Here is a 25,382-nt window from a genome sequence, read left to right as displayed (position 1 = left end):
ACAATTTTTACAAGAGCCTTATCAGAGCGAGAGCCAAACACAGACACTCCCCACCCTCTTCTCCCAGAGCATTCCTCTTTGAAGTCAAGCCCACAGGGGCACTACCTGATCCCCAGGCAGCCCCACCACACAGGATCGGCCGTTGCTTGTTTATGTACTTTGCTAAAAATGGGCATGAACAAGGTGACCTGAAAGCAAGAGTCAAAAGCAGGATTATGTAAATGGAAAGTGGAGAGAAAACAGATACAGGCTTCCCAGACTAGGTGGGAAGGAGCCAGTGGGGATAAAACGAGCACAAGTTCATGAAGAAATAAGCCAGTTATCAGTTAGTTAACATTTTTACCCAAAATGGCTGGCACTTTTTGATGCTACACATTATTTCCTCCTGGTCTTAAGCTCACAAAGGGGCTTTTTTTTTTGAATTTTTTTTTTTTTTTTAATTATTTCATTAAGGAAATTCAGAAAGGCAAACAGAAATCACATCTATACAAGTTCTGACAAGGAGCCCTCAGAAATGAAGGCTCCTGTAGCCACAGTTCTTGGAGCCTGTCAGCTCTTCCACAGCAGAAGCAGAGGTCCTCAGGCATGCTTGACACACGTTTTCCTTTCCAAATCCAGAATCAGCATGAACCCTTCCAAATCTGTGCGCATCTCAGCTGCATCACTGCTTTTCCACCTCCTTTGTGCTGTCAAACAGAGAACAAGCCACTGGACTTTGTGTCTATTTGGTTTTAGGACCGTCTGCCACACAAACTTTGGGGCGAGGAAAAAGTCAAGAACTTTGCGTAAGCACTTCAGACTGTCAGCTCGAGGAGACTGCATTATTCCTCTGCAGAAGAAAACCACCCTATGTTCAAACCCAGGCCAGCTGCCAGCCCCCGGGGGCTCTGCCCGGCCTGGCGTTCACGCAGCGCCCAGCAGCGGGGCCCGATGCAGGTCATTAGTAAGTTATAAAGTTGACCTTGAACCCAGAGCCTCGTTACTAGCAGTGGCAGCTATTTATCTGGGCGCTCTTATTTTTATTCCTGGAAGTTTATTCTACCCTCCCATTCCCGCCCCGCGTCAGCCTCACGCTTTAGATACATGAATACCGAGACTGCCGTCAAGGTCACCAATGACCAAGATGGTTATTTTTAATCACAGAATCGTTTGGGTCGGAATGGACCTTAAAGATCATCTAGTTAATCACCTACATCAGCCTACCAAGAAAATTCTCACTGGAAATCAAGTACAACCATCCTCTTTAAGAGATTAAGATGAACCAAACCACCTATTAAAGAACTTAAAGAAGGCAGCATTAGGCCCTCAAGCCCAACCACTACAAAAACACCAAAAAAAATGCACAACCTCCTGCACCAACTCACAGGAATATGACAGGGGGAAGAAGTTATGTCCAGGACACCAAGCTTGGATGGAGAAATTCCAACTCTTGCACCACATTTTTTTTTCCCTGTGGTAAATCCCTTAAGTAGATAATTGTTTCTGGAAGCAGAGACACCCCGGGGCAGAGAGAAAGGAAGGGACCTGTGGCTACTAAGCAAGGATGGGGAAATGGAGCAGGAAAAGATGGATCAGCACCAGCACAGTTGCTAGGGAACGCACAGGAGAGTAGGCGTGTGGTCCCTCCATTTGCTAAGAGCCATGGAAAGAAGTACATGCCATGCTACTCGTCTCACTTGTAGCTCGAGTTCCCGGCATGTCGCTTTGAGTGGAGGACCAGTGTTGCTAGCTGCATGTCAAAGGGGTGAAGACACTTTCATTCGTACTGAACGGACAAGAGGAGGGTAGCCAAGAGAAGGCTCTTTCCCATCACTCCTGGATGCCAGGGAGAGCGTGAAATCCTTAGGCATGCCTTTGGGCATATACACAACCCACTTGTTTAAGGCTGAAGTGTCAACAAGTTACTATTAATATTGCAGCAGTGGGGAGAGAAGAAAAGACATCCTTGACCAGCTTCCAGAGAACAGGACAATATGTCATTCTCCGACAAGTCTTCACTCGAGCTTGTGGTGCTGGCAGCCAGAAAACCTGGACACAAACCCCTCAAGCTGAGATCGTTACAGGGCTGCAGAGGTATTTTTAAAGAAATCTAGAGGTACCTACATCAAGAGATTTTCCCCCAAGGACAGCTAAGGCTGGTCCTGCTAGAAGAACAGTAAGAAAATGGGATCTTGGACTCAGAACTGTGTACATATCCTCTGCCACATATTTCTGTGGCAACAGAACCCATGGAGGGAGGTCTCATCCATGGAGCCTTACTGTGGAGTCCTGTGAAAACATCCAAGGACACTAGCTGAAGGCTGTAGCTGAGTCACCTGGAGACTCTCCTGCATCCTTGGCCTGAGAAGCTCCAAGAGGAGGGCCAAAATAGTCTTACTACTGCCTCACCTCCATATTTGCTGCTCTTGGCCCATTCTCAGCCCCACTACCCCTCCTCCTTTGCAGTGTAACCACTGCTCTGAACTCTTCTCTAAGCAGACTTGACAGCAAGGGGGGAAGCAAGAACAAAAGGAATACAGCTGAAAATAAGAGCCAAGTAATTTTTTAACTCCCCTGCTTAGCATCGAAGTCGGAAGTTCTCACTGCCTTTACTCTTTAATCAAGGTTTGCTGAAGGCAATCACTCTTCCCCAAGCATGACTCAGACTGTCGAGCGGGCTTCTGGCACCAAGCTGTAGTTACACAGGAAAACAGTTTCCCTAGCAAGAAAATTCTAGAGGTGCAATTGCTTTATCGCAAGGAAAAAGTGTCTGTTGCCCTCCAAAGGAAAAAAAAAAATAATCAATCCTTTCTCATGCTGTAAGAAAGAGAAACAAAGCTCATGTTATTCCCTCAAACTTCTTAGCTCTACAAGCTCATGTTTTTACTCTGGGGTGTGTCCAATTAGAAAATAATCTGGCAAGCAGAGAAATACCAACAGTTGTGCAATTCCTCCTCTGCGAAAAGCAAAGCAAATCATCAGCTTCCAACGGGTATGAACAACCTGTCGAACGCCACAAGCACCAAAAGCAAATGCCCTCAAGGATCCTCTGCAGGCTGGGCTGTGTTTGCCCAAACACATGTTTTTTTAAGTCAAAGCAAAGAAACCCACCCAGCCTCAAACACCTTGGGTCATGCACAGAAACAGCAGCTCTCTGCCAAGGATCCTTTTTCTCTGCTGGGCTGCTCTGCATCGTCTGCTTGCACAGGGAATACAGACATGCAGGAATTAGCAAGGAGTGTCCTGGGTGGCACACAACCCCTGCCCTACCCTGTCCCCCCCAGCCAGGGAACATGTTTTATCTGCTGGGATGGGTTTTTTGTTTTGGTTGGTTGGGGTTTTTTTAGGGTGTTCTCCCCTCCAAATTTCAGTACCTCCTGGAATAGAGGTTCACACTATCTCAGCCTCCATCCTTCCCCCACCCCCAGAGACAACCAAGGGGAAGACACAGCTAGCCTTGTAGTAGAATACTCCTAGCCACAGAGTGAAGTCACAAGGACACAGCAGTTGTCATGAGCTCAAAGCAATGCTTTTGAACCACAAACAAGCTGACTTCATTTTTACTTCTGGCTGCAAGTGCTTAACCCTTTTGTCAGTTCACAAATGTTCTGGCCAAGCCAGAGAGACCAGCTGAAGGCCAGAACAGCCTGCAGTAACTGTACAAAGAACTCTGCATTTTGCAGTGTCCCACCAAAGCTTTTCCTGGATAAGTCAGTCAACGGAGCCATAAGCTTTAGAGGAACCTCGTGTTTTCTAGGAAAGAACACCCTGTCATTTCTGTGCCCTAAGCCATTCACCCACACACAACCGTTCAGTACCACCATGTTTTACCAACACAAGCTTAGAAGGAAGCCACCACGACATGGCCAGGTAGGACTCGGGGAACATTTTACCTCTGCATCACTGCAGGGGCGGTGAACTAGGAAGCAGAAAGGGCTTACCATTGCGTTCCTCGGGTCTAAGGCTCTTCTTTGCAACTTCAGCCAACGCCCCAATGCCAAGACCAACAGCTAGTCCTTTAAAATAAGGAGAAAAAGACCCAGGTCAGTATGAAAAAGCCTTCTGAGCCACATACAGAGGCGTTTTTTGTAATTAACATTATGGCACATGGTCAGATACGCAGCAGCAAAGCAGCCTGATCAGAACATCCTGGCTTTTGCCACAGAGTCATCTTCGAGTCAGACGCTGCACAGTGTTTTCCTGTACTACTTCAGCCCAGCACGCCAGCCAGGCATCGTAGGCTAGGCCTGTCTGGGACATCCGGCTCTCAAAGCACGCCAAGGGGTGCTACTGAGCGCTCCATGCTCTGGCTGAGCTCCTGCTGTAGGCTCAAATCGTGGAGTTTAGAAGGGAAGAAAAATAACCTCACAAACGTGGTTCTCAAAGTACAACTCTTGGGAAAGAACAGAATCACCCTCACCCTCCACCATGCCACTGCAGCAGGGGGAAGCAAAACTGTACTTGGATTAAGCAACTGCCAGCGGAGTTCAAGGCTCTGACCACCCTGTCCGAGCAGTCAGGTTTATCTGTGCTCATCAGCTGTCCTCGACTTCCACAGGCTCGCTGGCCATGATGAACTGAAACACATTTCTCCTAAGGCCCACTTCATGCAAGCAGTGTTGTGACCTGCAATCTTAGTGTAGAGCAGAAGCTGGGAACACAGGGGCGGTATCAGCAACTGAGCAAGTCCTTGACTTAACAGAAACATCCCTTAGCAACAATAAAAACATCAGTGTGTTATCAATATTCATCTCAGCGCAGCCAAAACACAGCCTCATACCAGCTACTATGAGGAAAACCAACCCCACCCCAACTCAAACCAGCACACGCACGCTATCACCCTCGCAAGCTGAGAATCCCAGGGTCTTATCTCATGGCCACAGATTAAGCTACGACTACAAAGAAGTGTTATCTGCCTCCACTAACCTAACCAAAGCCACCGAAGATATAATGAGTCACAGATCTACTCCATACTGCCAAACATCTCGCTGCCTTCCCAATTTCAAAATATTTATTTTTTCTGGATAACAACTGGCATGGGCAACCAGATCTGGTGCCTCCTGCCACACCTTACTGCTAGCAGTACTGGGTGTGGAGGTTGTCCAAGCACCCTCCTTGAGGCGCTACTGGACAGCTTCCCAGGGAAAACAACCGGGGGACAGAGTCAGCACAAAGGAAGCACAGCCGACCAGCACGTGGCGTTTCGTGCATGTGGGTGGGAGGACACGAGCGCACACACTTTGTGGTCTCAAGCGGGGAAGCCTGGGTGCACTCAAGATGAACCTCGTCTTGCACAGTGAGTTCTTACACATCCAACCCATTCACAGGATGCTGTGATTTTAGTATTCTGATACTTAAAATATAAGCCTAAGGAAGCCTGCTGTTACTAGCCACCTTGTGCAGACCCTTCAACAGTGCCAAGCCATGCATGACCACTGGGCAAGTTTCCAGAGATTTTACTACCTGAACAAAATGAGAAGAATATCCCTAGACTCCACAAGAACAAAGCAAAAGAGACTTTTCAAACATGGCATAAACAGTATCTACTAAAATGCAGATGTACGGGCATGTCCAATCCAATCCCACATCTAACACAGTACCTTGGTGCAGACAGTACTGAGCCAGATGGGAAGCCAAAGAAGATGGGAATCTCATCAACAAGAGGTGATTTCGTAGACTGGATACCACTCACTGAGCACTTCTCTTGGCCTCGAGCCCACTTCCGCCATCTCCAAAGCAACGCTCCCCACTGGAACTCAGCTCAGTCATTAACAGCTAGGCTGAACCGGGCTGGCAGTAACGGGCTCCAAATTAAACACATTGCATCTCCTTCCAAGGGCTCTATGTTCACTACTGAGATTTACTGCCTGCACCTCATATATAACTTATCTGAGGTTTCTAATCTCCTTCCATTGTTAAGACACAAACCACTTCAAAGGCAAACAAGCAACTAGGAACCAGGAACTCTGTCTTCCAGAACAAAGCTGGAGAAGTCCTAGCATGCTCCAAAGCAGCTTGGGGTTTACATCAGCACAGGCAAGCTCAGACTCCAGGCAAATGTTGGCCGTACGCAGTTGAGCGTCTGAACTAAACCGTATTGTAGACTGTGGTCTAGGTGCATGCTGTTGGTACCCAGCAGTACTTGTGCTCAGTCTCTGGCTGAGACAGAAGCAAATTTTCTCCGCGGCAGCCATTACCGTGCTGCATGTTGGATTTGTGACTAAGCACTGGTAACACCAAGGCTTTACCTGTTGCTGAACACAGTTCACGCAGCGTCAAGGCTTTTCCTTTTTCCCCACTCTGCAGTGAGTGTGGGTATGGGCAAGAGGCTGGGAGGGGACAGGGCCAGGACAGCTGACCCAGATTGATCCAAGGGGTATCCATACCTTATGGCATGCTCAGCAGTGAAAGCTTGGAAAAGGAGGATGAAGAGAGGAATGTTTGGTGATCGTGAACACGCTGTTCCTGTTCCCAGGAACAAACCAACCCTCCAGAGAACCTGCACTGCTGTAGAAAATGGCTCTCCTACTCTGGGCCACCTTGCCCAACCCACCCCTGACATCCCATCCTTCCTTCTTAACTGCAACACGAGTATTTCCTCCAAGATTAATTATTCCGGGCCCATTTCCAGCATCACGGAATAGCCACAATACAGCACCCTGGAAATCGACATTCCCCACACACCTCCAGAAAGTCACTCCTGCACGTTGCACTTTACATAGACAGATAACTTCAGGCCTGGAAAATGCCACTTGGATTTATACCAGCAGAGTGCCTCTTCAGACATTTTCCAGGCTTCTCCAGCACCCGTTACACTTCAAACCAAGCCCATCAAGAGATGATCTGGAACCAATTTCGTTCAGGAAGAATCTTCTCCCTCAGCAACTGAGACAACATCACAAATGGGAGACCGAGCAGGCTGTTATCACTCTGCCAAGTGCAGGGGTGTGCGAGACCAGCCCCGGGAGCAGCCCGCGCCCTCGTTTCGGTCACATCAGACACGGCAAGCACCACGCAGAGCACGCTGCGGCACCCTGAGCATCGATTCCCACTAGCTTTCTGAGCATCAAATGCTCGTCTGAAGAAAGCCACGCTCGCTTGTCGCTCACGTGACAATCTGAATCCTGCAGCTGTCAGTCCTGTATATACTTCAATAACATCAAGCAGTAAGATACCTCAAGAGGTGAGGGGTTTTTTATTTGTTTCAGGGTTTTTCTTCCCCAAAAAATTGCTACAATCACACTGCATCTAGATTTACTGCAAGCTTACTGAGTTTTCTTAACTGCAAAAGGATCTTATGATATCATTAAAATAATAATCACGCTCCTGGTTTGTAAGTTTAAAGGAGACAGAAACTGCTTAGAAAAGTCAAATGATGCAAGGAAGGGAGAATGGAAATAAAGAAAAGATCAAGAACTGTGTGGGTGGAACTGATGACCCATCAGGCTGCAAAACAAGCATGGAACAAAAAACTGCAGAAATCTGTTTTACCAATCCCAACCTTGGGAAGAAAAAATAAACCAAATCAAATCCAAGGATGGTATTTAGTACTATAAATACAGCTACCAGCAGTCACCCCAGCTGCTGAAAGAAGCATACAAAAATACATATAAAGGACAGAAGAGGTTCAGTAGAGGATCTTGTGCTGATTACAGAGATATTATCTCAGTATTACATGAAAGCATTGGATAAAAGTATCTTCAATCTCCCCAGCAAGATGTTCTTGGCTCCCAAAAGCAGCAAGAAGCCAGGCAAGCTCTGCAGTACAAGTGTTTATGCCTCATGTTACTAATTTGTCCATCACCCACCAGAGTGTCCTGACCCCACAGCCGATACATCAGCATTCCCTATAACATTGGGGGACAATAAAAACTATGCAAAGACCAGACGAGGAACGATTCGAGCGTGGATGGGATCATGCCAATAGCTGATTTCTCATAGCGTGGATGGGATCATGCCAATAGCATGAGAAATCAGCTATCTGAACCCCAGGAAGAGTTACCCAAAATCTGCTTTTGACCTACTCAGTATCTTTCCATCTTCTCCAAATATAGACTGATTTTTCTTTATTTCTATATTAGAAGAACAAGTGGGTTTTATCCCATGAAGACAAATCAGAGTCAAATGCCAGTTTGACTGGCACTGAGATGGTCAGGGAAGAATCGAGCTCGACCATTACATTTCCCACAGTGACTTCCCAGGGTCTTCAAATGAAGATGGCACCTCAAAACACAATCATGCACAAAAAGCTTACCTGCTCTAAGCTACACTCCCTCATGGAGAGGGAGCAACCTCCTGACCTTAATTATTTTCAAGACAACATGAAGAGGCAGCTGGTAGAGTGGGAAATAATCACCCCCCACCTTCAGAGGAACCAGAACCAGGTGAGAGTGAACAGCACACCACAGCTCCTGCTATCAGCTGATGTTTCCTGGTTTAAACATTTCAAATGCTTCATAAAGAGGCAATTTGAAAGGAACATTTCTCATCAGATAACAGTCAGTCAGGAAAAGCCACACTAGAATTACCTGATGGAGTTTCACAATTGCACTGGTGCTCTCGAGGCCATGTGCAGGTCAGAAAAAAAACACTCTACATCAGCAACCAGGACCTGCTCTTCATTATAAATGGGGTCTCCTCTGTCCATGTGGTTCTAGAAGCTGTTTAAAAAAGCTCATACCCACCTGGATCGAGATCTGGCCATTAAGAAGCATCACTTACAGGTAACCCTTCCCACGTGGGGCTGCCCATGCTACTTCAGACTCCCCACACCCTCAGAAACCTTCAAGCATCACCCAGCCTACCAAAATATTACCAAGGGATTCCTTACACTGGATAAAAAACTAAACTACCTGCCAGCTACATCTGTTGTTTGGTAGCCAGTGTACTGACCATTCTGTTTCTCCTTACTGTTGCAAGGAAAAATTCAGAGGCAAAGATAAGGAATGAATGCTAACAAGAGATTGCAGAGACCGCAGACACCATTTTTACAACACAGTGCCCCCCCAAAAGCCGTCTGAAGGCAAAAAGCTCTGTCTCACCAGCAATTTCAACCATGCAAAACAGACAAGTGGAGAAGGGCAAGACCAAAAAACAGATGATGCATAGATATGACTGGGGATGATGCTTATACACCATCTCTGTCTTACTCTCCCTTTGTGGTTTTGCCTTGGTGGGGGTTTTTTGTTTGCTTTTTATCCTGAGGATAGGAAAAGACAGGTAGTTAGTTGTATTTCCCCTTGAAGCATGAGTTAGCCTTTGCTCCTGCGACAGCCCTGGGTGCCAAGAGCTGGAGTGCACAGCCACAGTGCTGGAACTCAAAGTTCACAGAAAATTTGGTCCTCCGCCACTTCACATCCCCCAGCTGTCAGCGAGCAGCCACGGATAAATTCAGAAGATGACAGCTAAAAGTGGTGAGACACTTTCCATAAATTCAAGGCTGGATTAGAACCAGAGACCTCTACGCTCCTAGAGCTTAAAAAACAAAGTCAAGGGAGTTTTTTTTGACTCCAAAAAGCTTGAATCCTGCTTCCCCTTAAGGAACACTAGGCATGCTGAGAAGCCAGAGCACCTGCAATGAACTACAGGGTTAAAGAGAGCTGAGCAGCAGTAAAACCTTATCACAAAACTCGCTGTTTACTCCTGCACTGCACAGAATCACTCCCCACCCCCAGCTCTTCCCAGTGTGCATATTACTCTGGCAAAGACACACACAGAGGAAGAATAATTGTGTTTTTATACAACAGTTGACCTGAATTACATTTGACAGGCTATTTTTCTTTCTTCTGGGATCCATAACACAAGGATGTCTACTTTACACACATGCTTCTCTATCAAATTTTGTGGAAAGGAATCACGAGAGCCATAAGGGCCTGACATGCTACTTGGGAGAGACTGTTCACAACCTAGATAGGCTACTGTCATCTCAAAGCACTACTGTTGCAAAAAAAAAAAAACACCAACACAACCCAGAGACATTCCTCATCTAATGATTAGCTAAGTAAGACTCACTGCGATCGTGTTTTTCACCTGCAATACTTGGATTGTTCTTTTTTTCCTCAGGAACACATTAAGTCCTTTGATGGCTTTGGATATAAGACATTCGATAAGCACCATCTGTTAATACTATTGAAGATATTCAGCCATTTCTTAACATAGCAAGTCCCATTCTACAGATAAAATTGACATAGGTTTCAGGCACCTTGCTCTTACAAGCTCAAAGTTTACATCCTTCCTAGAGAAAGTGGTTCATAAGCAACAGCAAAGTAAATCAAACCTCGACTATCATCATCTCCCCACCCTCAAAAATCAATATCCAAGAGATGTGTTTTATATTTAACCACTGTTCAGAGAATCAGCAAGGATAAGTTTGGGAAAAAGGTATTTTAAATACCAGCTGCTCCAGCTGTCTATGCTTTACAGTAACAGCATGCTGTATGGACTAGAAGGAGAGTTTCCTCAATAAAGTGAGATGGCATATGCAGGACCAGGGTATTTGTACAGACTGGAGAACAACCTGCACCTCACTCTCTCCCACTCACTGAACCAGCACAGCTCAGTATGTGTTACCATGAAGATGTGCAGGTCTACTATGCACTCCCAAATCATCTACCCTACACTCTTAAGAGGGACTTTTTTCCCATTTCAGAACAGGTATACAAGAACTAAGCTCCAGGAATGTATCAGCCGGCCTTCTTAAGACAAACAAAAACCCACACCAACTCCATAGTTTTGTTTACTGTCACAGTAGCAGTCAGAGATGGCAAGAATGACAGAAGACAGAATTCACAGTATAACTTCATTCTGACTAAAGGTCAAGACCATCATTGTAATGAAAAAGCCCAGATCAAGCTCTGTGTTAGCCAGCTGTTTGTGGGAAAGCACTTTCTACTAGCAAGCTTAACCAGAAAATAGAACCAGCTGCAGGAGCACTGCCCTTAGTCAGTTGGTGCAAGCATAGTGACTTCGCAGATGTGGCTGTGCAAACTGACCTCCAAAGTTGGCGAGCCGTCCAATTCGTGTGACGGGAACCTTCCTCTCCCGGGCCCGCTCACTGAGCTGCAGCAGAAAGAGGGAGGGAAAGGAAAACAAAACAAGAAGAAATCCACAAGTGAACTGGGCATATGGTCAGATACCTGCAAATTCAGAGTGCAACTTTGAAAGTCTATGCTAGAGAAAGCTTTTCTTCAACACTGAGCCTTATATATAAACAAGAGATTTTCAGGTGAACACACTGCAGAACAGACACACCACTAACTGGAACACACACTAAGCACAGGAGTGAACAAGAGCCTGGGAAAGGTAGAAAAGCTGACAACCACATTTAGCAACCCCATTTTTACTTTCAGGTCAGCAGCCCTTACATTTTGAACTTGGAAAAGCAGCAAAATGCCAACCCAAACTCCCTTCCACACATGGAATTAAAGCTCGTGGAAGGTTATCAGGTTCCCAGCACTGTAGGTAGCTCCCCCACGCACAACAGCTGGAGCAACAGAAGCACAGAGTTTCATCAAAGCAATATCCTGAGGGAGTAAACCCACAGTAGCATGTGATCCTGGGTTTGGGGAAGGAAGCAGAAGGTCAGAGCAGGCTGCAAGCATCTCCACTGGAAGTTCTGCTGTGGACTTTCTGCACTCTGAGCTACGCTACTCTCCAATCTGCTAGTGTTCAGGGTAATGTTCCCTGCACCTCTAGAAGGACTGCAATACACACTACAGGAAGCCACAATCTTCCCTGAGAGGAACCTGGACCCAATTCATTCTTCACAGCCATAGCAAAACAACTATGCTAAAGGGAACTGGGCCCTTCAAGGAGAACACCTGCTCTTCAGTAAAGTCAGCCTTCAAACCTTGGTCTCCTACAGCTGCCCACCTACTCACTATTTCACCCTTCATTGCTGTAACATGAATCAATAAATACATCGAATCCTCATAGTCCAGTGAAGGAAGGGAAAGCTCCTGTTAAGAGAAAACTGAAGTCTAACCCTGTGAAAGCTTTTTAAACATCCTCTCATACCAAAAGAGCTGATATAGAGGGGGCAGGTGTGAAAGGAGAGTCTGAAAAACTATTGACAGAATAAATGCCACAGAGATCATGAGTTAAGGAGCACTGACACTTCCCTCTTTTGCTTCCACAACAGGGAACAGCAGAAAAGGAAAAAAAGAGAAACACAGGAGAAGGTGAGTAAGGACAATCCAGTATAGAAATTAAGGATGTTCAGTACTATGGTTAAGGAAAGCATACCATCTGTTTGTAGGGTTTCTGCTCTGAACCTGTTTTAGCCTGTCTGGCTTTATCAATATCTTCAGCCGTTAATCCACCAACAGAGGAATGGTCTTGGTGAAAAGCCCTGTTTTGTCCAAAGGCAGCAGCAAAAGGATTTCCAGGGTCCCTAAAGCCTCCAAATAACCTTGCATCCATTTTGGGAGGGAAAGGCTTCTGACCCATGCCAGAATCTCCAGTCTCACCAACACCTCTAAAAGGTCCGTTTGTAGTGTAAGAGTGAGCAGGGCCTTCACCGCTGTGCTCGTGAGGCTTGCCGGGGGCGGTGGAGAAGTCCATCGCAGCGTCTGATGGCTCTCGGGCTGAGAAGTCATAGTCTTTCCCAAAATCCTCGCTGAGATCAGTTAAGTTCTCCTGCTGTTTGCCTAGTTCCTGCAAACGATAATAAAAAATACTTTAAGAACTTGCAACCTGCCCCCTACCCATCCATGGTCCTCAGCAATGGGCAGGCAGCTAGGCTGTCCCGCGTCAACAGTACGCAATCTGTAGAGATTCTGGCGCTGCAGATGTTCATAGGAAGAGAGGGGAAAGATGACGACACTGGGACCCCTGGGATCGCTGGCAGTCTTTCAGCCCCACTAACGGGACAAGTTCATTAACAGCTTCTCAAATACCTGTCACTGGAGACGCCGTGTTCTGCAGACGCTGCCAGGAAGGGTCTCTAACGGTAGAGCTCACCAGCAGCAACGCACTGCTCAGAAAACAACAGGTGATGGGAGCCACAACACCACAGAAGATATATTTAGGAGGCACAACAAAAGCTGAACCTCATAATATTCAGTTCTTACCCCTACCCTGCTCCCTTCTCCCATGCCATCCCTAACCAGGCAACATCAGCACTTAAAGTCCCAGAGCAGTACCAGGTACCTACTCAGAGACAAAACAACCTCAGCCATGAGCCATGACGTTACCGACTGTAACACATTTCCTTATTCAACCACTGAATAATGGCAAGGTTTGTCATCATTCCAAAGTAAATAAAATTTTGTGCTCAAAGCAAAGATAGCAGCATCAGACACTGCAACACCCAAGGTGAGCTTCTCCTGACAGTCTTTGTTCTGTCCTGACCTGCAAAAGTTGCACCACTAAGTACAGATATTTCTCACCACTTTTTGATGTAGGGGAAAAAACCAGAGCCAGCAGCAGCAGGGCATTATCTCATATTTACTTGCTACTTGTCATATTCTAATTACCCATCTCAGCAGCAGCAACCCCACGGAAGAACTGATGACTATAACAGCCAGTCAACAGGATTTTAAATCCTGCTGTGGTCAGGCAAGCAGGCAGCATATTTTAGGCTCTTTCCTAAACACTAATTACATTTCCTCTCCTTACAGAAAAAAACAGAACATGGTCTTTCCTGTTATTCAACAGGTCTTATGCTATTCTGAACCTCAACATCATGGCGGGGGGGGGGAGGGTGGAAAGAAAAATCTCTTCAAAGATGGGGATCGTGGCCATAATACTGACTGTTGATTTCAAGCAAGAAGGCCTCTCTATTTCCATACTTAAGTTTTAAAAAGCATGTCAGACAGCCAAAAGCCTGCCACAGATCAAGGGAAGTGAAATACAGTCACTTAACATAAAAGCTTTCCTCTCTTCAAAGCAGTAAAGTGTCATTGCTTCTGCCTGCAGATTTCTTAGTGAGCCCTGCTTTGGCAGCAGCTTCCCATGCAACTGGTTACCATGCAGGGCCAGTGTCCTGCAGGGGTGTTTGTGGGGCCTCTCCTGTGCAGAGAAACCTGCGCAGAAACAGGAGGACATCATCTCCCTCTCTTCTTGGATGCAAAGGTAAGACAAAGCACTGTCTCCCTAAACACACACACTTAGGGTATTTCTATCACCAGATTACACAGAACTGAGGACAGGGGTCCAGATTGTAGTACTATAGAAGTAAAGGAGACTGCCATGATAGTCTAAGTTTGTTGTATGAAAAAGTCAAAATCTCACTCAGTTTCTGCTTCAAAATCATGATCTGAGCCACACTGTCTTTTTAAAGTATGATTGGTTTTGATACAGAGTAGTTCTTTTCCTCAGACAAGCCCCATATTTTCAAAGATAGCAATACTGCAAACGTGAAGCTCTTATGAATCTAACCCCATGGCTGGTAACGCGAACTGCTGCTTAAAACAGAGGAATGGAGTCTGTCTTTCCTCGTGGTCCTCCTTTGAATAGCAGTTCTGAAAATCCAGCCTGGGTTGTAAGTGATGAATATGCCAACACCTAACCCTGAGCCATTCTGAAAAATATCTCATGCATCAATTCTGTAAAGCAAAGAAGCAGCACTGAGATAAACCCAATTCCCCTCTCAAAGAGCTAGTTCACTTAGTGAAAGGAGAGGTACCAATGACTGAAGTTTGAAGGACACTTTAAATAACAAAAGCTGCTGGCCAGCCTTTGCAAGAGCTTGATCTCTGACAAGATGGAGCGAGCAAAGCACTTTTCATTTTCAGCATGTCTTAAACACTCAGCAATGGAAACAGAAACACCCCACAGTAATGTTCCCTCCTGTTCCTGTCCAAGTACCTACTGCACCCCACAGAAATCCTGGAGAACTCAGAGCGTTGCCACATCTATATTATCAATCCAGCACTTCAGAGCTAGGTTCTAGTTCACGATGCAAGTTCCTATCCACTCTCACAACACAAAAAGTACCTGGAGGAAAAGCAAAACATCAGTCTAGACTGTGCACAGAGAACTTTGCTTACCTGCATTTTCCCCAGGGCAGAACTGAACTGTTCTTCAGCAGCGGCCTGGAGAGTCCTTGCAATGGTGACTGCATCGCCCCCGAGGAGCACCTGCCGCAGCTGTCCCGCTTGGGTTTCTAGGACTGCTTTACTCAGCTTGGTCAGGCCTCTCACGACCATGATGGCATCACCCGCCATGTCTGATCTCAATCTGTGCTGAAAGATATTTAAAAAAAAAAAGAAAGCAAGAAAGAGGTCAAGGAACAGGTCTGCAACCTAGGACTGCTTTACTCAGCTTGGTCAGGCCTCTCACGACCATGATGGCATCACCCGCCATGTCTGATCTCAATCTGTGCTGAAAGATATTTAAAAAAAAAAGAAAGCAAGAGGTCAAGGAACAAGTCTGCAACCAGCTTCAAGTCACCTAATAGCCGGGGCATATCCCAGACCACCTACTTTGGCATCGAGGCACCACGGGAACTTGTTTGCAGCTCAGGCCAGCTGAATGACAGCTCATTAGCTGCCCTTACCAGGCAAAGCAAGAACTCTCCCTATGACTCTTCATGAGTTAGGATAATATTCCTGGACTCCACACAAATATTCAAGTTAGCATTGACCAGGGAAAGCAAAGACAGGTAAATGTCAGCAACGCTGCAAAGATGGTCTTGATTCCTTCCTAACGTGTTAAAAGGATTAAAAGCATTAGAATTTGACCTTTGATTATTGTAAGGCACTAGAACATATTCTCAGTGTCTGCTCACAGGACCAAGGGCACAACTGTCACTTCCCACTCCTGCCCTGGAGCTATGCCTGCTCCTTTTACATACCCAAATTTCTTCACCCCCACATCAATGAGTAAGCTTTGTCTGTCCTCCAAGGGCTGCCCGCTCAGCCCACAACTTCCAGCTCACTCTGCTACTTTTAATTGGGAACTTAAGTACGCTGAGAACACCTCCCTACAGCGGTGTTTGCAAAGTCTGGCACTGCAGTGCCAAGTCTTTTACTCAGCCCCCCTTCCTCTTCAAGATGCACTCTGTGTGAGACTTCTAAAGGTTTGTGCAATTTCAGTGTCTTCAGATACAAAACAGGCACTGCAGGATGCGTCAGAGAAGAACACATGCCATTGACTGTCTCAGCCCAGAACCAAGCTCAGGCTCAGGACACTGGCTCTCCCGCATCACAGCAGAAGAAAATCAGGATGCTGAAACCATTTTGCAAGGGAGATTTTCACCTGCTTATTTCACTCATCACCCACTGATGGCACACTCAGCGTCACAGTCCCGGGGCTGGCTCAGTTGCACGTCCTCCCACCTTCACCGACACAGGAGGTGGAGTATACAGTTGGCACAAGACGCTGCCCAAGGTTCAACCTCAACCACAGAATGTTCTCGGTGATGATCTGGAGAAAAATTCCAGCTGCAGCAGGCACCAAGCACTACTAAGGCCACGTGTTTATTTCCTTTGTAGATACACAGGAACCCATGGACAGAAGATAACCTGTCAACATCCATACAGGCACAACTGTAAACATTAATACACTGAAGCAGTACAAGTGATCCCGAGTCAACAGTACACATGGCATTACACCCTGCTGCAGACCACAAGCAATCGGATCCAGCTCCCTTCTCAGGAGAGGCAAAGCCTGTTTCCCCAACACAACTGCTATACCAGTCACACAGGAGAAGCATGGACTGCTACGGCTCAGTTTCTGGCCAAGTACACGATTTTGCTGCCATCACACAGGAGCTGCATGGATTACTAGAGCTGTATTTCAGAAACACAGTACTATGCAAATGCAGGGTACACCCTGGTTAAGGGAATATTTGTTCAACAAGTGTTAATCAGTGATCAGAAATCGGGAACTAGCTCCATAGCCAGGAAGCATTATATGTTACATGCATTAAGTGTGGTTGCTGGGAGGACGGTCAAGGGTTTGCCATGAACCCAGCCTTAATGGGTTAGCTGCCACAATATAAAGCACACCTACCCAGGTCATTACGCCATGCTTATCTTTACAAGACCTAGCCATATGCTCCAGATCTCTAAGAGGTGTTACTCCTGAACCTCTCCAGAGTTTAACAACTAGGGCTGATTTTAACATTGTATAATGCAGTGTTAAACTTGAAAGCTGACTGTCAGGTAAGGAAACGTATTCTGTCAACAGGAGGTGGTTTTTTCCCCCCCCCTCCTACATCTTCACGCTGGAAATTTCCACATGGATCTCGCTCAACGCATTTGCAGGCGGACCCTGCAATTCAGAGCCAGGCAAAGAAACCAACCAACAACGCAGCACTGTCCGAGCTGAAACGAGACCGTTCAAAGGTCGCCACTACTAAGCAGTAAGTGCTTTTGTAGTTACAAGTATGAGAAGCACAGGAAAGCTCGAATGCAAAAAGTTCATTCCCTCCCCTCCCAAGAAGGACAACAAAAGGTAACATGATATAATCTATGTCCACTCAGACAACACAGGCATCCACGTTTAAATGTGGGTTCTTTCTAACCAAAGACACTAAAGCCATATCCTCCTCTCACCCAAAACACACTGGAGGATGTGTCTTGAAGTGACAGTTATTATATGCTAAATGTGCATTTAGGAAAAAAAAAAATCTTCCAGCAAAATTTCAGGGAAGCTAATGCAATCACAGATGGAAAACATACATCACACAACACGTGCCCAACACCCCCTCTGCTAAGTATATCAGTGAGCAAAGAGGACCAATTGCCCCTTACAGGTTCGGCTACACAAGGCAGCGCCGGGCAGACTGCTGCCGACGTCATCCTGATTTCCCTGCTGCCACCCCCCTTTGCACAGGGGTTACGGCCCCCAGGTACCACGCAAGGTGTGTGCCAGCTGGGCAGCCTCAGCGCGATGCTCCTATGCAGCGCTGCCGAAGGACAGGCCGTTCGTCCCAGAGCCTTGCTGGAATAGGGCCGCTCGGTAGCCAACACGAGCCTACAGGCAACGGGCTTGCTGTTTTCTGTGATCTTCCCGATTCCCTGCAGGTCGCTCGCAGACCCAAATGGAAATCACACCACAAGCACAAAGGCAAGGCACAGCTCAATAAGGACTTCAGAGGTCAAACCCAACAAATAAAGAGACACCAACAAATAAAGCCTGAGAAGGAAGAACAGAAGTCAGACCATACTCCTGCTTTTTAACAGATTTGCATCTGTATGTCATCCCCATCCCATTCCTCATCATTTCTACACCAAGTCTCACCTTTCACAAAGCATGGTACGGAATAAGCAGAGGAAAAATATAACTATACTGCAATGATTAATCCTTTGGCAATAGGCACCAGGAGCAAGAACACATCCAGGTGATGCCCATACCCATCACCGCACAATATGAAGGCAGGAGCTAACAAGTGCAGTCAGTGGGAACTGAACTGATACCGGAAGCATTTTCCTCAAGTGGAAAAAATCCCAGGTTATTTGGATTGTCTCAGGAGGACACCCGACTTGGCTCTGACAGAGCAGGGCAGCTCCTGCACAGAGTATGAACAAGCTGGTCGTGCCCACACGAGCTGCCAGAGTGCTGCTCACTTGGGCTGAAGAGACTGACAGGTGTCAGTCACGAGCTATTCCCCAAGAATAGCCCAGGGGCACAGTCTTTGCTCAGTAACGTTTTCAGAGTTGAAACTCCCACAGCTTGCAGCATGAGGAGGCCAGAGCCAAGTCACCTTCGGACACCAGGCAAGGTCCATGCACAGGCAGAGGGGCCAATGGAGGCTGGGTGCCACGCCGGCAGGCAAACCATCACCCCACACTCACCAGAATTTGAACCCGCCGTAACGACAAAACTACACCAATGGCTGGGATGCTCAGAGGCCAGCAGCAAAAACACCAAAGTCTCTATAGAAGTTTTAGCTGCCTTCTTTATTGCCAACTTCTATTTGGAATAAATGAGACAAAAATGAAAAATACTAGGTTGAACAGGTAGTAAGACAGGTAACTTTCTTTAGAAGCATATTTAATGAAAGAGTTTGCACCTTCCCCCTCCCCTTCCTATTATTGATTATCACAATCACTGTTATCTCAGTTGTATCTAAACAAGGACTACAGCCCTAGAATCATTGGTACAGCCAGCCACACTCTCAGAGTGAGTGTGGCAACAGTATGAAATACAAATAAACAGCCCAAACAAGACATAGATAACCAGGTATTCAGCACATTTGTTCCGTGGCCATAAACCAGCAGTAGACTAACTTCCAAATAAGTATTATTCATTAAGCTGTTCTGCAACTGACCTTTTTCAGGGTTTTTTTAACATTTCTTTGTGCGTGTTGCCATACCAACCATTTCACGTTATCCTTTCAACTCGTGGCCTTTTTCAGTTCCATCACACACCTCCCCACTGGTTCCTTTTATACCAGATTTCCAGGCCCCTGCTCAGACTGATTTTCATTAGCTGGATTCCTCGGGTTGGGGCTGACCCAAATTTCAACCACGCAGGGCACAGAACTAATTGCATCTTAAAGGGAGACCTTTGCCACCATCCTTCAAATCGAACCTAAGATCTACCTTGTTTATCCTCTATTCTCCCCCTTCCCACACACTGCAGCTCCAAAAGAAACAACTTTAAAAATCTGACCTACGATAGAACTAAGGATTCCTGTATTTGAGTCCTGCCCCATGGCTTTGGCTCAAGCCTCCTCAAACTGAATTCAGCAAGTCTCCGAAAGCTGCTCTAACACCGCCCTTGGACAAAGCAGTTTGCCAATGCCATTTAAAACAAACACCTTTGAAGGGCAGGCGGAACTTGTTTACTCTCCAATCATTAAAATAGCAGTACACGCACTGATAAAAGTGGGCTGCTTGGCAGACAAACACGTCTTCCCACTAAAATTCAGAAGGCTTAGCAGTCATTTTTGGTCAATGACAGCTAGCTCAAAACCCAGCATCAACAACTCTCCCCATAAATGGCTTGACACGCAACATAGGAGTGAAAAGAATGCTCGGGCACTTTAAAAGTAAGCACAGCCTGCTTTATTTTCGGCACAGATGCATCGATGCAAAGTGAATGCTCTGGACTAACAGCTCCATTTACTTCTTTCTGGACAATGTCTGGGGACACACAGAAGCGTAGTCACTGCCCACGTGCCTTGAATTAACAGAGCCTCTTTCTGCCCTGGCCACAAATCTAGAAATAATTCACTTGCAATTAAGATCCTAGTGGGAGAGCACGTTCCCTCATTACCAGCCACTTTCTCTGCTGATACGCCTCTAAACAATGCACTAATGAATCCTGTCCCAGGCAGGAAATCTCATTTCCCACTACACTGAGGTAGATCTGACTCAATCACTGTGATTTTAAGGCTACTGCTCATTCACTTTTCCCCAAGAATGAGTTCTGCTCCTAGGAAATAAATATTTGCAGTTGGGAGACCAAAACAAGTTCCAATTACCTCAACTGCAGGGCAAAAAGATTTGGGCCCTTGGGCCAGTATTTCAACCTGGAGTTGTATTTATCCCCAGTGCCCTATCTTTGTAGTGTCTATGTTACCAAGAAAAGAGGGAGAAAGAACAAGAGGACAAGGTAAAAACAAGGGGGTTTTCTATGTATGCACTGGGCAGTGCTTAGAACAAGCCATTGCACCGCATACTCCATATGGCTCAAAAGCTACAGGCACAAGTGTAACTTACATCACATGAATAATTCTGATAAATTCCGTCACTAAAGTTCCTTCCAATGCACGTGGATCTGTCATCCAGCAACAAGGACAGCAGTATATTAAAATCAAAATGGAGCATGACCACAAAGGATGAAGATTAACACAAGATTTGGGCAGATGCAACATTTGAAGCATAAAGCTCAGCTCCCCATCCGATGCACAGCTCTGCAGCATTAAGTTCTGCACAGGGAACCAACAGTTCCCCACTGGTCTTGTGCTCTGAGCCAGAATACAAAGTATAATCTCTCTTATTTATCAGTTTGCAGGGGATTTTTTTTTTTGGCATAAACTGTTTTTGTAGTTGTTTTTACTGGAAGTTTTAACTTTCTGAAAGCACACTGAGCCCAATTTGGGAATTGGAAACAGAAAAGGTTATGCCTCACAAACAAGTGCAGATTCTTTTAGACTCAAAAACACTGTAACTATAACAAAATTCTTGAGAAAAATAACAGCTCTTCCTCTTGCATTTAAACACGCATCACTCTTCACTCACAGATCCCAAAGAGCTAAAGGGGACTGATCGCAGAGTTCTCTGCCTTGAGTGAAGGGAACAAGTTACAGCCCTCTCCAGAGTACCCAGATCCTTACAGCACTATACCTAAGTATCTTTTACCTGTCCACCCCTATGGAGCAAAAAATAAGGATTTATAGCTGGCTTGCTGACTATCTTAACAGTGTATCGTTAACAGTCATATCTAAACAATTAAATGCCGCACCAGTAAAGGTTCCTAGTCAGAACCTAATTACAACCTCCTGGAAAGCCAGGCACACCCTGTAACTGTACCACAATCTCTGCCTCAGGTACAAGAAGGTATTTCTCCCTTATCATGCTTTTCGCACACCGGGACAGAACCGCGCATGCCGTGTCTCAAGTCACTGCTTGACAGAGCAAGAGGTACTCTGTGGATGTTGCTCCAGGTGGCACAACCCCGCCCCACCTTTGCTCGCACGGTGAACATAACCCTCCCCTTATCATGGTGAACAGCAGGTCAAACACCACAGCCTCCCACTATCGATCCTGCGGGTGCATACGGCTGTATAGATGCCATGCCTTTCCACCCTGCCCTGGAAGCCAGGGTTAAGTTCAAATTTAGTAACTTACAACACATACAGGGCTATTCATAGCCCCCTTGCATCCCAGTATCCTAGCTATGGCAGCTCTCTTCAATGGCTGTGCTAAAACCTCCCTGAAAGAGGAAAAATAGGATGCAAGAAGAGAACCATATGCAAAAAAAGACTACTTCAAGACACACAAGTTGATCTCTGAGCTCAAGAGTAACATGGTCTATCAAAACTCACAGCTCCTGCGTCACAGCTCTGCCACAATCCTCAAGTTATTTGTGTCCATCCCTACTCAACAGAGATAGAGGCATCTTTGACACCATGTAAGATTAATGAGCTCTGCATTTCTCATCACTTACTGCTAGACCTAACCTGCAAGCTCTCATCCCTAATGCAGAATCTAACACCTACAATTGTTTATGCTCTCTCTGTATAGATTTTGTAAAATCATATTCTATACAACAAACATCCTGTTTTTCCAAAGCAAAAGAGCCAAAGCTTTAAGCAACTTGAGTGCATTTGAAAAAAACCCCAAAAGTCCCAGAGTGACTTCTGAATGACCATTCCCCACAACGCTTTGCTATGAAATATAAGATTCTAGGCTTACCAACTGTAGAAGAGTTCTGTAAAAGAAACACTCCATTCACTTGCAGCTTGTTAGCCAGCCATTCTTCCTTCCATCTCTTTCCTAGTCCTGATTATTCTCAATGAGCTCTTCAACCGTATCAAACCAAGATGAAGATTTAATACTCCAAATGGCACAGTCCAGACAGCAGAAGAGCTGTGATGTTTCAGAATCCTACATCAAGCCCTTTCATAGCACATTTGTTCAGCACAGCCAGGAAAACTAAGATGTGCAACTGGTTAAAAAGGAGACATGGATTGCAACGGAAGGGCTACATAAAGATCTAACCTACACACAAAACAGGACAAACCATAGAGGCAAAACAAACACAGTAAGAACAGTTGTAAGTAGAGGCTACCACCTGCACAACACAAAATGGCTCTAGGACCACCCAGACCACAAACAGGTCATCTCTGCAGTGTCTCTACACAGTCTTTAAGACAACAGCCTTATGCAGTTTTGGGGGGGGAAAAAAAAAAAAGAAAAACAGCTCATTTTTTAACTGTGTATGTGCGTAGACTTGTTTAAGCAGGCATCTAAATCTGTACAGTTCCCAGAAGCCAGCTCCATGGATTGACAGCTAAATTTTTCAGAGTAACTACTGTTATCTTCTACGCTGCCCGAAGCACGCAGCACACCCCGGATACCGAGTAACTGGGAATGCAAGATGCCTCGTTTAGCTCTACATCACTACTGACTGACAAAACACAAAAGCCATTGAAATAAGGTGCAGGAACACAACTGTGCAAAGAAAGGGCAAAACTTGCATGCGTTGTTACATCCTGGTCTTTCTCATCAACTTAGGCTGCTGTAACAGGGGGAGGGAAATGTGAGAGGAGGTAACAAAGCAGGTGGCATCTAAAAAAAAAAAAAAGAGTCTTTGAATCTGGAAAACATGCTGGAAAAGCAGACACTGAACGCCCTCAAGATGCTGTGCCTCACTGTTAGCTCGTATTCTGGCTCCGTAGGCAAGTAACTGATTTTCTCTGGGTCCTGAAGGAAAGCGCTCGCAGAACAGGCGGCACATTGAGCACTTTGATGAAACAGCTGCAAAGAGAAGCTTCTCTCCTCCTGAAGATGCTCTGCCCCAGAATACACAGCACAGTAAGTCAAAAAGCTCCCTCTTCCAGTCTTATCTGAAACAGTTTTAGAGGGAGAAAGCCAGGAGACCTACATACACACAGGGGATACGATACCTACATGCTGCTTCACTCACTACCTCCATCCTAAGCCAGACTGTTCACCCATCAGTACAGATAGATCTAAGGAACAAGAGAAATGCTTATTCACGCATGAAAAGCTGAGTCCCAAGACTCAGCCAGACGTTAGCAAGCCAGCTGGACCAAGCAAGCTGTACCACGCACACTGACACACAAGACATGCCACTCCTAGCATCTTAAAACAACAGAGGCACACACAGGAAAAACAACTTAAAAAAAAACCAAACCACAAAGCAAAACCAAACCAATCTTTACCTACAAGAACACAAACAAACCTCTGACCAACCAACCGGTGTAACATGAGGGACGTTAGCTGAATTCCTGCTTTCCGATGTCCCTTTTCCCTCTCAGTTTCTAGAAAAAAGTAATATAACCATACAAACAGGGCATGAAACAGCAGACCACCACTTGCCTGTAAAAGGACTACTGGAGGACTAGAAGTCAAAGAAAGTTCTGTTCTTGCTGCATGGATGCAATATGAGCTATTATTAACCTGCTCTAAATATCACAAATGAAATAACCAGAGCTGCATTGCATAGCACAGAGCTCTCCTTGACAGCAACGAAACAAGGTGATCAACACTCCGGCCATAAACACGTAAGGGAATTCACCACTTCTTCTGACCTTTTCTTCTACTTATCACACTGCTTTATTTTTAAGAGGGAGACGCTATCAAAGCACAGCAGGTCACCTATTTTTTACCCCCTCTCGAGTACAACTGGGCAACACGCAACAGTTTATTCTAAGCCTATCTTATTCAAGGTTACCAAGGTCACTGCTAACTAACGGCAAAGAAAAAGCATTTACAAACTACAGAAATATGTGGTCTGATCTAGGAAGAAGCAGACTGGGAAGCACATAAACCACAGCTAAACCTTTGCTTGGGATGATGTGTCAGAGAAACAAGTTCTTACTACACAGCAGAGACCCACACCACCACCAATATTCTGTTCAAATGCTGACCTGCTTTCAGCCCTTAACTCAGAGCCATTTCTGAATCCTCTCAGAAGTCTTTTACTGAGCTACTGTTGCCTTTGGCCAGTATTCTTCTGCACCCCCGCTAAGAATTATTTTGCCTCTGCTCAAAGAATACACCCCAATTCAGCAAAGCAATTTAATTGCAAGACAAGCAACTCGGGAGACAGAAGCTCAGAAGTTGTTGGGTCAAATCTTTTTTACAAAAGCAATACTTCAGGTTATTGAAAAAAGAATTTTATTTCCTCTCACATTGTTCTTTGCCTAAACATTAAATGAAGTCTGTTTAATTTTTATTAAGAGTAGGTTTTTAACTTCCTCATTTTTCATAATGCTGACCGCAACGTTCCGATTTTGATTGCACGGGGGGGAATTCAGAGAAATTCCCCACCTACATTCTTGCTGGTTGGGACATGATTGTGCTGGGGTATCAAAACTAGCGTTACTACACAAGATACAGCGCTGCAGGAACCAGGATGGTCAGTAACTAGGAAAGCAACACTGTACAAGCCAAACTTTAATATTTAGCTGTTTACAGGTAGTTTGTTCAATGCCCGTTTCAGTACCTCCCCACTTTGTTACAAGGCTGTTAGCTGGTGGAAAGTAAGATCAAGCCAAATCCAGCCAAAGATGAGTGAGATCCAGTCAAAATCAAGCCATCACATTCACTTCACGTTCACCTTCAGCCCGACAGCCAGCACACGCGCACAGCCCCGGGCACGGCACGCACCGCTCCGCGCGGATTCCGTCCCTTATCCCAAGTAATTCCAGGTTGGACGTACGGCCAGCAGCAACACCTGGTTTTTCTGGGGCACCCTGAGCCCCGGCGGGGCTCGGCGCTGCCCTCTCCGCGCACCCCGGCGAGGGCGCGGGGGGC

The 25,382-nt window shown here is 45.9% G+C and overlaps 1 protein-coding gene across 1 annotated transcript in view; it reads right to left on the bottom strand.

Annotated features, from left to right (window-relative positions):
• The window catches only part of ADCK3 (aarF domain containing kinase 3), a 30,472-nt gene extending 15,311 nt beyond the window's left edge, over positions 1–15,161 (bottom strand). The window contains exons 1-4 of the mRNA XM_010146792.1: positions 14,970–15,161; positions 12,223–12,633; positions 10,971–11,037; positions 3,921–3,995 (exon numbers count right to left, since the gene is read on the bottom strand). Coding sequence (XP_010145094.1) covers positions 3,921–3,995; positions 10,971–11,037; positions 12,223–12,633; positions 14,970–15,146 — 730 coding nt within the window. The 5' untranslated portion in view covers positions 15,147–15,161. The remainder of the gene's footprint in view (positions 1–3,920; positions 3,996–10,970; positions 11,038–12,222; positions 12,634–14,969) is intronic.
• Between the last annotated feature and the right edge of the window lie 10,221 nt (positions 15,162–25,382).

The sequence above is a fragment of the Eurypyga helias genome, unplaced genomic scaffold, assembly GCF_000690775.1.
Source record: "Eurypyga helias isolate BGI_N326 unplaced genomic scaffold, ASM69077v1 scaffold19442, whole genome shotgun sequence".
Classification (NCBI taxonomy): Eukaryota; Metazoa; Chordata; class Aves; order Eurypygiformes; family Eurypygidae; genus Eurypyga; species Eurypyga helias.
Note: the sequence above shows the minus strand (reverse complement) of the source record. Positions and strands in the feature narration are given on the sequence as shown.